The sequence below is a fragment of the Pongo pygmaeus genome, chromosome 1 (genome assembly GCF_028885625.2).
Source record: "Pongo pygmaeus isolate AG05252 chromosome 1, NHGRI_mPonPyg2-v2.0_pri, whole genome shotgun sequence".
Classification (NCBI taxonomy): Eukaryota; Metazoa; Chordata; class Mammalia; order Primates; family Hominidae; genus Pongo; species Pongo pygmaeus.
The window spans coordinates 43,724,595-43,741,057 of record NC_072373.2 but is presented as its reverse complement, the minus strand read 5'-3'; the positions used below and the strand labels follow the sequence as shown (position 1 = coordinate 43,741,057).

At 37.6% G+C, this 16,463-nt stretch overlaps 1 protein-coding gene across 2 annotated transcripts in view; it reads right to left on the bottom strand.

The window, feature by feature from the left end:
• Positions 1–972: 972 nt before the first annotated feature.
• Positions 973–16,463, bottom strand: part of NUCKS1 (nuclear casein kinase and cyclin dependent kinase substrate 1) — a 37,275-nt gene continuing 21,784 nt past the window's right edge. The window contains exons 3-7 of one of the 2 annotated variants that reach the window (XM_054468465.2): positions 15,508–15,613; positions 11,747–11,802; positions 8,267–8,419; positions 7,295–7,441; positions 973–6,247 (exon numbers count right to left, since the gene is read on the bottom strand). In XM_054468465.2, coding sequence (XP_054324440.1) covers positions 6,048–6,247; positions 7,295–7,441; positions 8,267–8,419; positions 11,747–11,802; positions 15,508–15,613 — 662 coding nt within the window. In that variant the 3' untranslated portion in view covers positions 973–6,047. Of the gene's footprint in view, positions 6,248–7,294; positions 7,445–8,266; positions 8,420–11,746; positions 11,803–15,507; positions 15,614–16,463 lie in introns of both variants that reach the window. The other variant, XM_054468402.2, reaches the window with a different exon arrangement.

Genomic DNA, 16,463 nt, shown 5'->3' with positions numbered 1-16,463 from the left:
ATCTCTAAAAAAAGAAAAAAATGGCTGGGAGGTGTGGCTCATGCTTATAATCCTAGAACTTTGGGAGGCCGAGGTGGGCAGATCACTTGAGGTCAGGAGTTCGAGACCAGCCTGGCCAACATAGTGAAACCCCGTCTCTACTAAAAATACAAAAATTAGCCAGGTGTGGTGGTGTATGCCTGTAATCCCAGCTACTTGGGAGGCTGAGGCAGGAGAATCACTTGAACCCGGGAGGTGGAGTTTGCAGTGAGCCGAGATCATGTCATTGCACTCCAGCCTGGGTGCAAGACTCCGTCTCAAAAAAAAAAAAAAAAAAAGAAAGAAAAAAATTTAAAAAGTTAGCTAGTCACTGACGGATAACAGGATGCACAAAGCATTTAATTTCAAAGCCAAATTTGCATTTCAATTATAGTATTTGGCTGACAAGGCAAGTATGTAAACAAGAGGAAAAATTGAAAAAAAAAAAAAAAAAGCCCTAATAGCTACAATATCAGCCCAGTTCTAAAGAGGGATCTTGTACCACATTCTCCACCTAAGAAGTAATCTTTAATTCAAAATTCAGTGTAGTTCTTATGGGTATTTGGAATTGAATGCAAGTGTGTTTTGTGAGTATAAACATTATCTTTTATTATATATGATTGTTAAACTTTGCTCTCCACACTTCATAACCTTGGATGTAGACATGAGAAAAAATGCTAATTAAGAATCCTTATGCACCCAGTCCAGTGCTCCCTTAATTAATCAAACTGGTAAGTCTACTGCTTCTTGATTCCATCTGAGGTATTGACTTTTGAACCAAGACATGCTTATCTTTTACCAACAACAGGGATGGTCACTGTTAAAAGTTTCTAAATAATTTATTAGGGAAATAAGTTCCCCCAAAGTCAGGCTGAACTGGGAGCTGATTAACAAAGCTGTGTAAGTTAGTGTGTTTGCTTTAAAGTATTACAAGAAGTACACAGAGCACACATCTGGGTTATAAAAGCCCTTTTATAAAGCCATTTTTAAACAAAACAAAAAAAAAAGTTTACAAAAGAAAAAAAGATACAGAAAAAGAATAACTTGCTTCATATGTCCCAAAAAGAGAAAAAAATAAAGGGGACAATGCCAACATGCTCAACAATAAAGGGTTCTTTTTCTTATTTTTTTAATACAAAATACAAGCAAAGGATACACATACTTAAAACAGAGCTCAGGAGCAGACACGCAGTCCTGGAAACCCTTCAATAAAAGCAAAGCAGGAGTTTGTTTTTTCTTTGTCTATGCAGATACATACAGAGACTGGGATATGTAAAAATTAAGTATCACAAAAGACCATCACACGATTCTACCAATGCATGTTGCATCTATAATTCACGAACATGGTCAACAAAATCATGTTCACTTCAACCCCATTTCATTTAAATTAAAGAAAAAAACCTTTTAAATAAAGTGGTTACATTCAAACTTTAACTTCCTTAGTACCATGCTGCAGATTTCAGCACTGTTAAGGTATTGCAAGAATGCCCAACCCTCTGGTGTCTGATCATGTATCTAGCAACATTGCAGTATGAAGAAAAGAGATGCCCCGGTCTTAGCCCATGGACTAGTTAATACAGTGAAGCAGGTTCCTGTCTTTTACCCTTCCTGCTCAGAACATAAAAGATTAAGGACTAAAATCAAGGAAGACTGGGAGTTTTAGAGCTGGCAAAATGAAGTCTAAAAGATAAATCAAGGCAAACAATTACTGAAAACTTGGCTGTTGCTTAACCTGGCAAGTCTAAAAGCCTTTCTTTAACCTTGTAGGAATTAGATGCATAAGATTTGCTGCAACATGTTCATGGTAAACAAACTAAGTAGAGCTCTTATTTACAAATCTTGTAACAAATACTTCTGGAGGAAAAAGAGAAAAGAATTCACTAAGTTCCAGAAGACAAAGCTTTAATTGCCAGACGTATACAAACACACACTCACACATACACACCCACACAATACTTCAGGGGTTTTTATACATGTTATTTTAGGGCATAAGCTGAGTACTATACCCCCACACCCCATCAAAAAAGGAACAACAAAAAAATCCCAATTTTACCCTCCCCCAATAATCTAGAAAACCCTCCCTTCACCCCTGATGTACAAAGTGTATGCACAACGGTGGCATTCTACCAGCCACACAAAGCATGCTCAAACAGATGTCACCAGTTCAGTCACTCCATTGGCATGGCAACAGGCAGGTTTACGGGATGTTTCCCAGTAGTGGTTATTACACAGTCAGCACCACTGTGAATTCTGTGAATTTGAAAAAAAAAAAAAGTGTAATTTACGGATTCAGGATTCAAAAAGAATCATTTTGTATCGAATTTACCCCAAAGGGAAAACTGGTTGCGACTGAAACTTGGCTATAGATAGCTTGATGTCCCAATATTCAAACAATAAACCAATTCTCCATTTTCAAGTAAATCCAGCTTCATCCACAGAGAAACAGACAATTTTCTAACCTCAAGAGCAACCAGCTTGTTACATTTTCCCTATCCTGTGGCAGGAAATGCTTTTTACTTCTGTTGTGTTTAAGTATCTCAGTCTAAATGCCATGAAGACCAGAGCCCAGGTTTCTTCCTTTTCAAATTCTTAAGGTGAAAGTTTTTTCTTTTCAGTGCAGCTACCAAAGAACTGTTCAAACCAGCACTCATTCTTCAAAGCTGCAACGATGGCCACCATGATCTTTTATAAAGCTTTCCCCGTTGCTCCTGATATTTATTTCTGCTTTTGCCTAATGCTCTCAAAGCATCTCGTAAACTGAAGTTTAAAGAAAAGCACGATTTCCTTCCCCAACCAGTACTTGAAAATCCACTTATCTGAATGTTCACAGATAAAAAAGCCATTAAAAAAAAAAAAGTCAAGTTTAGTCTAGCTGACCATATTCACAAGTGTTAAAAACTTTACTGGAGTATAACCTCAAATTTCACTCTTGATTTGTTATCTGTAAGAAAATGCTATTTGAGCCAGTACCAAATTAAGAATTAAACTGAGGATTGAACTGAGGCAAACAGGTTATTGTGAAAACAGTCGATATGTAAGCTCCTTCAAGGGAAATCAACTACTGTTCCTCAAGATTAGAAGATGTCCACACTCTTTGCATTACCTCCCTAAAGGAGGAAACACCCATTAATTTTCCCTTATGGAATCAATATGGAGTGGAAATATGAAATGAAGAGATGTTTTAGAAAGCAGGACAAATCTACCTACCATTACTGGAATTAAAATGTATCCTCTGGGCCCACTCCATTGATTCCGATCTGAGGTGAGGAGGACTAAAAGCAGCAGCAGGTTACAGATAGATTGAATAAGATGAAAGTATGCTACGTATGTCTAGCTGGGGAAGGGGGGATCTGGAAAAAAAATCTTAAGAACTAGAATGTAGTGTCAGTCAGCATAGCTGCCGAAATCTACGTTGTAGAGGTAAACCTAGCAGAGCTAATACAAACAAGCACCTTCAAAGTTAACGTCCCACTTCCTGAGCACTGCAAAATACGACAGTGAATGCTATTGCCATTTCACCATAGGCACACTAGAGAAAAAGAGGAAGGTTAGTCAAGGATGGTGCCAATGGCCAGTCAGTATCGGCTTACAGCTTGTAATGCGTCCTGACATCACTATCAAGCCTGACTATTGAGCACCTGTATCCAGTTGAGTCACCACCACTGTCCTCCTATTTGCATGCATGATTTGAGGGGAAGACTAGAGTGTTTTAAATCATCAATAAAAAGTGGAGAAAACAAAAGTTATTCAGAGCCTGTCTCACTTGGGGACACAGATCCTTCTGTCCAGTCTATCAGAAATATAGAATACATTTTTCAATCTAATGAATTAATTTTAAAAGGGACTCTAAACAAGAAGCCCAATCAAATGCACACAAGTAATCTAGAAGACATGATTACCTCTAAAACACGTGCGTATATCACAGAGATGTTAGTGCAGATTAATACATTAAAGAGACTGTTAAACAACTGAGGCTGAAGTTTTAAAAGAGCCCGCCCCCCAAATCTTCACGAAACATAACCTAAGAAAAGCCCAAATGTTACTAGGAATGTTAAGACTTAAAATTATCAACTCCTAAGAAATAGAAGTGCATGGTGGAAACACTGATAGGTCTTTTACTATATGAACGCAAACTTCTTTGTTAAAAATGGAAACCTGAACAAACCCATTTAGGCAAACAGATTAGTCTTTAACACCCTCATTACAAAGTTCACACCTCTGAGTTTAACCACCATGAAAGAGAGTGACCCAACTGCTATTTGTGTTCAAGTCCTGTATTTTTGGCCACGTACTGAAAACTCCTTATTCATTCTTTAACACACAGTGCAACAGTGAAAGGACTCTGCCACTGTGTGTTTTTAAAAAAGAAATCAGAGTAAGCGTGTTCCTAGTAAACCACAAAGTAGGATATTGAGGAAGCAAATCTAGATTAAAAGGCAGGAAAAAAAAGGCAGAAGTTTAAATTTCACTAATTTTTCAATTTATTAGCATACCAGGACCCTCTAAACCTTGTTCCCATTAGCGCCTGGTATCAGATGTGAAGGATCCAACCTATGGATCTATCTCCTGACTGCTTTTATAAGGTGTGTAAAAGTCGGTTTTCAACTGCACACAGGCCTCCTAAAATGCCTTCTCTAGTCCCTCCTGCTTTAAGCAGCATGAGCAGTAAAGCAGGGGTTGGACCAACTAAAAAGACAAGAGCTAACTGAATTGTATGGGAGCAGCATTTAACATATTCCTAGTCAAGGACAGGATGGGAAGTAAGTGAAGAATAGGGCCAGGAAAATAGTGTCCTACAGCAGAGGTGGTCGGCACTCGGGGCAGGGTGTGCAGTGGTGCCCTACGAAGCAACAGGATCACAGGGATGTACTTCTTATCACATTTCTATGAAGAAATGGGAAGATTGGGATATGAAAAAGAAAATGTTCTATCCCCAAATAAAAGCAGAGCATGGTTAATGGGACCTGAATGCACATTTATAGCATAAAAGAATGTCAATTCTATTTCATAAAGGAAAAATCTCAACTCTTTGTGACTGAGTTTCACATTAACTGGAACTTTATTTGCTTAAAACCTAAACATTGTCAGTTTGAAAAGAAATCCACTGTGACGTGTAGACTGATCTTGTTGATTAAATTCTAGGGTGTTTTTTTTTTTTTTTTTTGATTCTTGGTAAAATTTTATCCAAAAAACAGGATACATATATATTTAGAGAAGAAAATATGAAATCAAGAGTTTTGGCAGCCCCTGCTTTTTTTTTTTTTTAGCTCCCTAAAGACTGTAGCAGGATAAAAGGATCACTGGCTCCGAGTCTCTTTGAGATAACAAGTGATGAAATAAAAAAGAAAGCCTATACCCTCAAATAAGGTCAGGTAACCCCATTGCCCACCCTCCGTACAAGGTAAAAAATGAGTACTTTTAGTAACAGTTCAGAATTCATCTTTATCTCCTACCTGCCTCATCAGTGGAAGTTTAAAGTCATGATTTTTTTTAGATATTGATACTTGTGTCTATAGACAAATAAACTCATATTAGATGACAACTGATTTTTTAAAAGTCCAGGTAGAGAAAGGAGCAATCATTTTGAACTAAAATCTTTCTATGTTTTTGATTACTATTCAACTTGCTATTTTTTAGCAAAAAGCGAAGTTTCAATAGTGTTCATCTCAAATCTTATTGCTTTACAACTGTGGTACACCTTTCATTAAAAATAAAAAGATGAAGCAGTCAATCCAGTGATTAATTTGACATGGCTTTCATTGGGAAAGGGGAGGGCTGGCAAAGAGACCAATAGACAAAAAGGTAACTTAAACACTTAAACATACAATGGTTTGCTTTAAAAAAAAAAAAAAAGAGAGAGAGAGAGAAATGTTACTTTTCAACAAATGGAAAAAAGCACTGAAAGCCCATGAGTCAAGCCATAGCCAAAACCATGTTCTATCTTAAGTAGGTTCTTTTTTTTCCTCCCTCTTTTTTCTTTTTTTTTTTCTTTTTTTTTAATAAAATCTCTCCCCAGACCATCATCACTTTTAATCCTCCCCAGAAGGGGCTTCATCTTCAGACCCTTCATCCCCAGATTTCTCGGGTGGGGGGCTTGTAGATGTTTTCTTTTCTGGCGGGCTTTCCGGTTCCTCATCTTCTTCTTTGGGAGAAGGAGTCTTTTCCTTTGATGCCTTTGAAGCTGTGGGGCGACCCACTTTCCCTTTGCCTTTCACTGGACTTGGCGTCACTGAAAAGAGAAAAATAATTTGGGGAAGGGAAAAGAAAAAAATGTCTTTAACAAAAGTCAGCTACAAAATACAACAATCTGTAAGAATAAACTCTATAAAGACAATACGCAACTTACTAAAAACCAAGGTGGGCATGAGGGAGCACATATATCCCTAGGTAAATCTATCTCAGTTTCTAAACTGGTCATAAGTTACTACACTATGCTGCAGTATTTCCCATCAGTTTTTACCAACACTCTATGATGTTAGCAGTAATACCTGTAATGAAGAAGCACCATGCTACAGAATATGCACAACATCCTTAATTGCTTGGTAAACTAACAGTTGTTTATGATAACAGTTGTTTATAAAAAGCAGGTCAAAAAGAGGGAAGGAAAAGAATTAATCTGATCAGAAACTAAAGCCATCAAATAACATTTGATAGTTCCATCATTCCTAACAGTAGGAAGTGATAAACAGAAGTTTAACAATGACTAGTTCTACCTAACAGAATAAAACCACCTACACAAAAAGCGAATTGATTTCTGATTTAGTTAACAAACTAGCTCCAACTAGGAGAAACCATTAGGGCTCAGAAAAAAATTAACTCATGCCATCAAGTGTGGTTTTATTCTGATAGCACAGAGGATGGGGTAGAGTTCAGAACGTGGAACTTAAACGTATTACTCTAGGTTTGTGCATTTTCACAATTAAGTCTTTGCTGGCTGCTGAGACTGTGATACCAGTGAGGAAAAAAGAGCAGTAACAGCTATGATGATACAGTGTTTCTACCACTGTGTCTGAAACAAATAGATCATTCTGAAATCTTGCTCAAGTACTGGCAGTAGTTGAAGAACATGGCTAAGTCCACTAGACTCTTAAACAGGTTAGTGTCTTTATTAATAAGAGATACTTCCAGTTGCAGAATACAAGACCCTTTTAGATTTCTTGTATTCCTGCTAAACATCAGGCCAATGCCAAATCCTAATGAAGAATTTCTGTACTGAAAATAATGGTTCTCAAAATCTTTAAAGCAGTAAATTTAATTTCACTTCTGCAGAAATTACCTGTAGCCTTTAGCCTGGGTTTGGGCATTTTCTTTTCTTTTCTTTCAGGTTTGGACTTCTTAACCATCTTTTTGTTTTTCTTTTTTGAACTGCCATAGTCACTATCGTCATCATCTTCCATCAGGAAATCTTCATCGCTGCCGGAATCTTCTGAGAAGAAAGAAGAATTTCAACATCTAACTTAATGTACACATCCTTCCAAGTAAAAAAGGAAGAGAGTGCTAAGAATGACTAGAGGATGGGATTTGGGAGTCAAACACCCTTGGATTCTATTTGGAGCTGTACTACCAATTTGACTGGAGTCATCACCAGCCTCATTTGTCAAATGGATTTTGCATGCACCTTACATGAGAGAGTTACATGAGTGATGTGTTTGAAAAGTAGATTGAAAACAGGAAGGGTAAGAGTTAATCTGAATAAAAACTGAAACTATCAAATAACTTTTGGTAGTTCCATCACTTCCAAGTAGTACTGGTTGAGACCAGGGAAACAAAACTGAACTGACAGGGCCTTTTTGGTCCAATTATGAATAAGTGAAACAAGAAAACCAAACACGAAACAAAAACACATAGAATTAACTAATCTGAATAACCTGTGAAACACCGAAATTTTGTTATTAACATGATTTTTCTGTGAAAAGAGGTCTACAACCTCCTCCACCAAGGCAAAATACAAATCTCAATCGCAATGCCTAATGTGACTGTTACTTAAGCAAATGTTCATTCAGTGTTTGAACACAAACATCATTAAATAAAAAGTGCAACCATTACAAATGGTGGGCAATCATGAGAATCTCTGAACCTTTAAAAATATTAACAGGAACCAATACAGTCATCTCTTTTAACAGGGAGTATCTACCCAATTTAAGGGACTGGTTGTAACATTTAGCATCCTAGAAAATGCCAGAGTAACCAAGGTCACAAACTACAATTATGACCAAACAACCAAAGTACACAAAACAACTTCACATACTCTCCTGGAACGGTGCCTCATCCTCCTCTTCTTGTTCTTCCTCACTGCCCACATCTTCCATGAGCATCTCTCTCTGTTTAGAAGCTGCTTTAGACGCCGCCTGCCGTTGCTGGCGCACATTTTTATGATCTTCTTTTTCATCTTCACTATCCTCTGCAATATCAGAATTACCATGATATAACGATTAAAGAATTTTATATTTGACAAGATAGTGCAAAAGATTAATAATTGACTGAAAATATAACTGACTGAAAAACCCAACATAGTGGCCAATATAGGATATTAATCTGCAGCTTTATTTCATTGTAAAAGGGCAAATTCTATCCTTCAACATTTCTGCAAAATGATGGAATCAACTCAAATGCCCATCAATGATAGACTGGATAAAGAAAATGTGGTACATACACACCATGGAATACCATGCAGCCATAAAAAGGGAAGGAGATCATGTTCTTTGCAGGGACATGGATGGAGCTGGAGGCCATTATCCTCAGCAAACTAATGCAGGCACAAAAGACCAAACACTGCATGTTCTCGCTTATAAGTGCGAGCTGAACAACGAGAACACATGGACACAGGGAGGGGAACAACACACACTGGGGCCTGTGGCGAGGGAGCGGGCAGGGTGGGGGGATGGAGAGGGAGAGCATTAAAAAATAGCTAATGCATGCTGGACTTAATACCTAGGTGATGGGTTGATAGGTGCAGCAAATCACCATGGCACACATTTACGTATGTAACAAACCTGCACATCCTGCACATGTATCCCAGAACATAAAAAAAAAAAAAAAAAAAAATCTACAAAATGTATAAAGGGGACCTAAATTCACAAAGAATCAACTTGGACAAGACCATGTACCCACTATTACATACAAAGTAACAAAGGCATGTAATTTTAAGCAGTAGCCAAGCTGAATTAAAGCGTGAACACATGACTCCTATACTTTAAAGTTACATCATTGCTTTGCTCTAAAATTCTCAATTACATTCAAATCTATGTTCACTGTTTTTGAAAGCTAAAGTTAGAAAAATATCTTAATATAGTATGAGAGAGAAAGAATGTCTTCCAATAATCTTTGTTCTAAGACATAAAACATGAAAACCCTAAAATAATGTCAAACTGTTACCCTTTACAATGAATGGCTTGTGACCATTTCAATTTAGAGGGGATTGAGGAAAATCTTTTTTTTTTTGAGACGGAGTTTTGCTCTTGTTGCCCAGGCTGGAGTGCAATAGCGCAATCTCGCCTCACTGCAACCTCCACCTCCCAGGTTCACGTGATTCTCCTGCCTCAGCCTCCCGAGTAGCTGGGATTATAGGTGCGCGCCACCACACCTGGCTAATTTTGTATTTTTAGTAGAGACGGGGTTTCACCATGTTGGTCAGGCTGGTCTCGAACTCCCGACCTCAGGTGATCCACCCTCCTTGGCCTCCCAAAGTGCTGGGATTACAGGTGTGAGCCACTGCGCCCAGCTGGAAAATCTTTAAAATACATATTTAGATTAATTAGTGAAAGACGTTTGGAGAAGCCTATAAAAAATTTACTTCCACATATTCTTAGAGTCTACTAATAAAAAAATTTTTTTTTTTTTTAATTTGGAGTCTCGCTCTGTCGCCCAGATTGGAGTGCAGTGGCGCAATCTTGGCTCACTGCAGCCTGTGCCTCCTGGGTTCAAGCTATTCTCCTGTCTCAGCCTCCCAAGTAGCTGGGACTACAGGCACATGCAGCCATACCCAGCTAATTTCTTGTTGTTGGTTGTTGTTTGCTTGTTTGTTTTTTGAGATGGAGTTTTGCTCTTCTTGCTTAGGCTGGAGTACAACGGCGGGATCTCAGCTCACTGCAACCTCTCTGCCTCCCAGGTTCAAGTGATTCTCCTGCCTCAGCCTCCCGAGTAGCTGGGATTACAGGCACCCGCCACCACACCTGGCTAATTTTTTTATTTTTAGTAGAGAAGGAGTTTTGCCATGTTGGCCAGGCTGGTCTCGAACTCCTGACCTCAGGTGATCCACCTGCCTTGGCCTCCCAAAGTGCTGGGATTACAGGCATGAGCCACTGGGCTCAGTCAAATTTTTGTATTTTTGATAGAGACAGGGTTTTGCCATGTTGGCCAGGCTGGTCTTGAACCCTTGACCTCAGGTGATCTACCCACCTTAGCCTCCCAAAGTGCTGGGATGGCAGGCGGGAGCCACCATGCTCAGCCTAAAAAAACTTTTTTTAACACACGGTTGTGTTGTGAATAAATCTGGTTAAAGTGTAGGGTGCCAGCCTATTGCCTCTAGACTAAATCATATTTGCCTTAGTCTCTACCTACAGCCCTTTTCCTGAAGTTTTAGGCTCCCTTATTCTGTCAAGGTTAAGTGGTCACTCTTCTGAAAACACTTCTAGTCCCATGAGCCTTGCCATAGTCAGTGTTCAAGTCATCTCTTTCACTTTTAAAAATCTCATCTAGAGACAAACAGAATAAAGCTGACATGGCAGACCCAAAACTAAACCCACTTGGTAGAAGCTTAGCTTAATACTAGTACAGAGTTATTTATCTAGAAGTGCTCAATAAACTAGCAAGTGTAAGAGATTCAAACTAGGATTTACAAGGCAAATGACTGAAAGCATACACTCTATTATCACAGGATCACCAGATAGTGCAAAAGATTAATACAGTTTCTTTTCAATTTAGGTAGCCAGATAGTATACTTGAATAGGAGGGAAAGCAAAACAGCTAAGCAGAGTGAATTTAGCAGAACTTTGTCTCTCCCCTTTGTATTAGCTAAACAGCAGTCTCATTTAAAGGGAGATCCAGGGAGACAACAGCAAGGGAATGTAGGTCAAAACTAAAGTGGCTGGAAGTAATATGGATTAAAAATCTCAATTCTTGGAAGATTAAATTTAAAAATAAATACCAACAACAAGTAGAATCATCAGGACTGAACATTTTATTTGGCCATGGAGACTCCCCATTAATTCATATTAATTTAAGTTAAAATTTTTACAAAAAAAACTTTCTCTGGCTACTGTTTCAAAAGGCTATGTCTCCGCTTTTTAGAGTGGGAATGAAACTTTCATTTGCTTTTCCACCCAGAGTCTACCACTCCCCCTTTTCATGCCCCTATTTTACCAAGTTTTATATTTATATATTATTCTATTTAGTTTGATGTCTTTTGTTTATGTAAATGATTTCCAATATTGACCATGCATAAGAATAATGTATAGATACTTAAAGAAAACCAAGCCCCAACATCCCACTTAGATCTATTTAATCAGAAATTTTGGGACAGGACCCAGAATATGCATTTTAAAAAAGATTCATAGATAACTGTAATAAGCCACCAGGACTGAGAATCATTAGGAGCTCTTTGAAGATGGAAATGTCTTTGTAATCCCAGATTTGCAACAGTGCCTGGCATAGAAATCACTTATTAAAACATCTAATAAAATAATACATAAATATAATTATACCTCTTACATTTAAAATAGTTTACTACCTGCTGAGTGAGAATCATCCTTCTTGGTCTTCACATCTTTGTCTTCTGAGTCCTCACTATAAAGGGAGGCAAAAAAGCAAATGCATAAAAGTCTTAGCTCAAAATCTAAGTGAACATAGATCTCTGATTTCTGACTTGAGAAGAAGTGAAAAATACCTCTTCTATATAAAATGTTCAAACAAATGCTAAGGAGTACTTTATTTCCTTATTTACATGGATGCTGGTGAATAAGCACAATTTTATTTACGTTACAAAACACTGCTTCCAAAGACTCAAAGGAAAAAAAGAAGCTGTCTCAACACAGGCTGGAATTTTTTCACCTATGGATAAATCTTGGTTCACAAGAATATTTAATAAGAAAAATATTCTCGAACAGAGGCAGAGTATAAAAATACTAAAAATACATAGTGTTGACGGCAAATAAAGATCACTAAATATACACGAGAAAAATTGCTAAAATATCTAAAATTATTAAAAAGAATTGTAGTCCGGGCGTGGTGGCTCACGCCTGTAATCTCAGCAATTTGGGTGGCTGAGGTAGGCAGACAGCTGGAGGCCAGGAGTTCAAGACCAGCCTGGCTAACATGGTGAAACCCTGTCTCTACTAAAAATACAAACATTAGCTGGGTGTGGTGGTGCATGGTTGTAATCTCAGCTACTCGGGAGGCTGAGGCAGGAGAATCACTTGAACTCAGGAGGCAGAGGTTGCAGTGAGCTAAGATTGCACCACTGCACTCCAGCTTGGGTGACAGAGCAAGACTCCATCCCCCCACCCCACAAAAAAAAAAAGGAATTGTAGTTCAGTTATCTTATCTAACTTTTAATATGCCTAAAAATTTACCTAGAATAAAATGGAAAATAAATTGACTGAATTATCCCCTATTAATATTTCCTCCCAATATTTCTTTGCATCAGAAACATCAACATATAGTCCTGCCTGGTGGTACCATGGAGAAAATAAAATGAGCTCAAAATCACTCCGCAAAGTAAAATAAGAAGTTAAGGAGCTTCAAAGTTCAATGGAAAGTTTTTAAAAACAATTTTTAGTCACAACCAAACACATTATGTCTTCATAAGTCTTAACTCCAGAATCTGGATTCTAGTATCCTATCTCTCTTTGTTAATTTACATATTTTTAAAAATAGAGATGGGGTTTCACCATGTTGCCTAGGCTGGTGTCAAACTCCTGAGATCAAGTGATCCACCTGTCCTGGCATCCCAAAGTGCTGGGATTACAAACGTGAGCCACCATACCCAGCCCCTAGTAGTCTATCTGTTTGTCATTAGTTAGTTGTATGATCTTAGGCAAATCACTTGGTGTTCTTCAATGCTACAATTTTATCATTCCATGAAAAATTCTGAAGAACAAAACCCAAAAACTTGCACATAAAAACTGCCTTCAAAGCTTTCCTTTCTCAAATAGCAGGTCTTATAAATCACTTTTGGTATTCCCCATAATCTAGACCACACTCAAATGAGAAATTACTGAACCCATGATTCTTAAGCAAAGAGAATGACCAAACAAAATCCTTTACTAAGCAACCTGAGTCCAAGACACTTTATAATTCTGAAACCTGTGACTGTTCTGTATAAATTTTTTTATGCAAAATAAGCATCAAATTCATAATTCTAACACAATGATGAATTATATTATTTTTTCCAGTTCTTTTATTGAGTTTACAGACTACATTAATCCTTAAGCACCACTACAGCAAAGTTAAGTGAAGGCTGAACTTTGAAAACAGAAAAATCAACAGAGCACTGGTCTGAGAATAAATACACAAGGCATACAGATAGCAATAAAACCTGTATTTATTTCAATCCTTCCAGCACTTAGAATAATAAAATCAAATGACTGCAACAAGAAAAACTGTGAGCTAGATGTTAATTATGTCAATGAGACATTATAACATGCCACAAAGCAGGTCTTTCTTAGGAGAAATGAGATAATGAATATAATGAAAAATAGTTCTGAGTTGGGCTGCCATATAAAACTGTTTGGCCAGGTGCGGTGGCTCACGCCTGTAATTCCAGCACTTTGGGAGGCCGAGGTGGGCTATCACGAGGTCAGGAGTTCAAGACCAGCCTAGCCAACACTGTGAAAACCCGTCTCTACTAAAAATACAAAAACTAGCTGGGTGTGGTGGCGGGTGCCTGTAGTCCCAGCTACTCGGGAGGCTGAGGCGAGAGAATCACTTGAACCCAGAAGGCGGAGGTTGCAGTGAGCCAAGACCACACCATTGCACTCCAGCCTGGGTGACAAGAGTGAGACTGTCTCAAAAAACAAACAAACAAACAAAAAACTGTTTTAGGCCAGGCATGGTGGCTGACATCTGTAATCCCTGTACTTTGGGATGCTGAGATGGGAGGATCGCTTGAGCCCAGGAGTTTGAGACCAGCCTGGGCAACATGGCGAGAGCCCATCTCTATTAAAAACAAACAACAACAACTGTGTTAGACATATACCAAGAAGCTCTAGAAGACTTGTTTCCCAACAGTATAATTCCGTATTACTTTTCCTTAAAAGCACATTTCTGACATGCTCCAGTAAAAAAAGTATTAGAGGTTGTCAACATAAATAAAACTACTAGGTAAATACATGAATTTAATAATTATTTTGGTGCTCCAAGATTCTTAGAAGAAGTAGTGAGAAATATTTCATTTATTTGAACTGGTCATTTGTAATAGTATTATTTGGAAGCGGTATAGAGCTCTAATGGTTAAAAAATGTACTTTGGAGTCCAACAGACATGGTTTCATAACCTGTTTGTCCATTTGCTGGATAACTTTGGTTAAATCACAGAACCCCTCTAAGTTAACATTTACCCAAATACAGATGTTGTAAGAATTAAATGATAGTGTACGTAAAACACATAATAGAGATTGTCACATAATAATCATAAACAGTAGCCATCATCATCACTATAATCACCATTATCACCAAGAAGGTCTTAAAGTTCATGTTACACCAAGTGTGAGAGTGTATATAACTTTACTAACAAGGCAGAAATTACAATATCCTGGTCTTGTTGTTGTTGTTTTTTTTTCCTGAGACGGTCTTGGCTCTGTCACCTAGGCTGGAGTGCAGTGGTGCAATCATAGCTCACTGCAGCCTTGAACTCCTGGGCTCAAAGGATCCTCCTGCCTCGGACTCCTGGGTAGCTGGGACTACAGGCAAGTGCCACCATTCCCGGCCAATTTTTAAATTTTTGTGTAGAGACGTGGTCTCCTTATATTGCCCAGGCTGGTCTCAAACTCCTGGGCTCAAGCGATCCTCCTACCTAGGCCTCCCAAAGTCCTGGTATTACAAGCACGAGCCACCATGTACTCCTAATATCCTGGTCTTATGAGGCAAAATTATTGTTAAAATCACAACTCATTTGTAAAACTAGGGGAAAAAAAACTCCAAAATGGTTAAATTATTTAAACAAAGGAGAATTGATTATGAGACAGCAAAATGCAGCAGGCTATACAACTTAAGATTCTACAACCTTTAGTTATAATTGTGCCAGTGATTTGTGACTGAATGGGATATATCACTTATTTTTTGTTATCACTACAATGAAAGTGTCAGTATTAACCTTAGACAACAAATTATATACTCAAGCACAGCATGAGATAATATGAAATATGCAAAATATTAAGTGGACAGTAAGTACTTTTCAAAAGTATATGAGATTCCAACAATTTAGAGATCAGAGACTGCTCTCATCTCAGAGTGGTGACAGTGTAAGCAGGAACAGAAAAACAATGCCTCTTACCTATCTTCCTGTGAATTCTTTCCAGATCGCCTCTTATTTTTAGCTTCTCGGGGAGATGATCGAATTTTCTTAGTGGGAGGGCCCGAATCTCTTCCATAATCTTCATCTAAACAGTGTTTTTCAAACTTAATTAACTATGATTTTTACATGTTAAAATCACCACTATATTTACTGACATAATTATCTCTCATGCTGTTTAAATGGTGAGAGGAGCAGGATTTCCCAAATAGTTTCTTTCACCTTCAAAAAACTAAATTATTTCCCAACGCAGTCCTATCACCTTAACTTTGTTTTTGCATATTACCCTCTAGTACTTATGATATATATTTTATCTATCTATAGCTAAACCTCTCTCATCATTTTATACCCTCCCCTTTTGATTTCAACATCTTCACACTTACTTGAAAATTATTGTAATATGGTTATATTACAAACATTTTAGGAAGTAAACACAATTACTATTACTAAGCAAATTACTTTTAAACTAAAGTATTAAATACAACATAATCTTGCACTTGAAGAAAATATCTCCAATTTCAAACACCCTATAAAACTAACGAAAATGACTCTACCTTAAAAGGAAATTATTTCCAAAACTGTTTACTGCACCATTTACACACACACACACACACACACACACACACACAAGATGGCGAGATGCTGGAAGTAGTCTGGAGCACCAGCAATTATTAAGTGGTCAGAAACATTATAAATTCCATTATGGGATATTATATAACCATTGATAGGAATTTTTCAAATACCTTTTATTCACGAGATACTCAAAATAGAAATAATAATAGTATATCACATATTAACAGGATTATTCTAAGTAAATATTAAATACAAACATTTGAAACAATTCCTGACATGTAGCAAGCATTTAATAAATATTAGTGCTACATACTACTTTTTTCTCTCTTCTTTATATCTTTCAGTATTTTCTAAGTCTTCCCAAA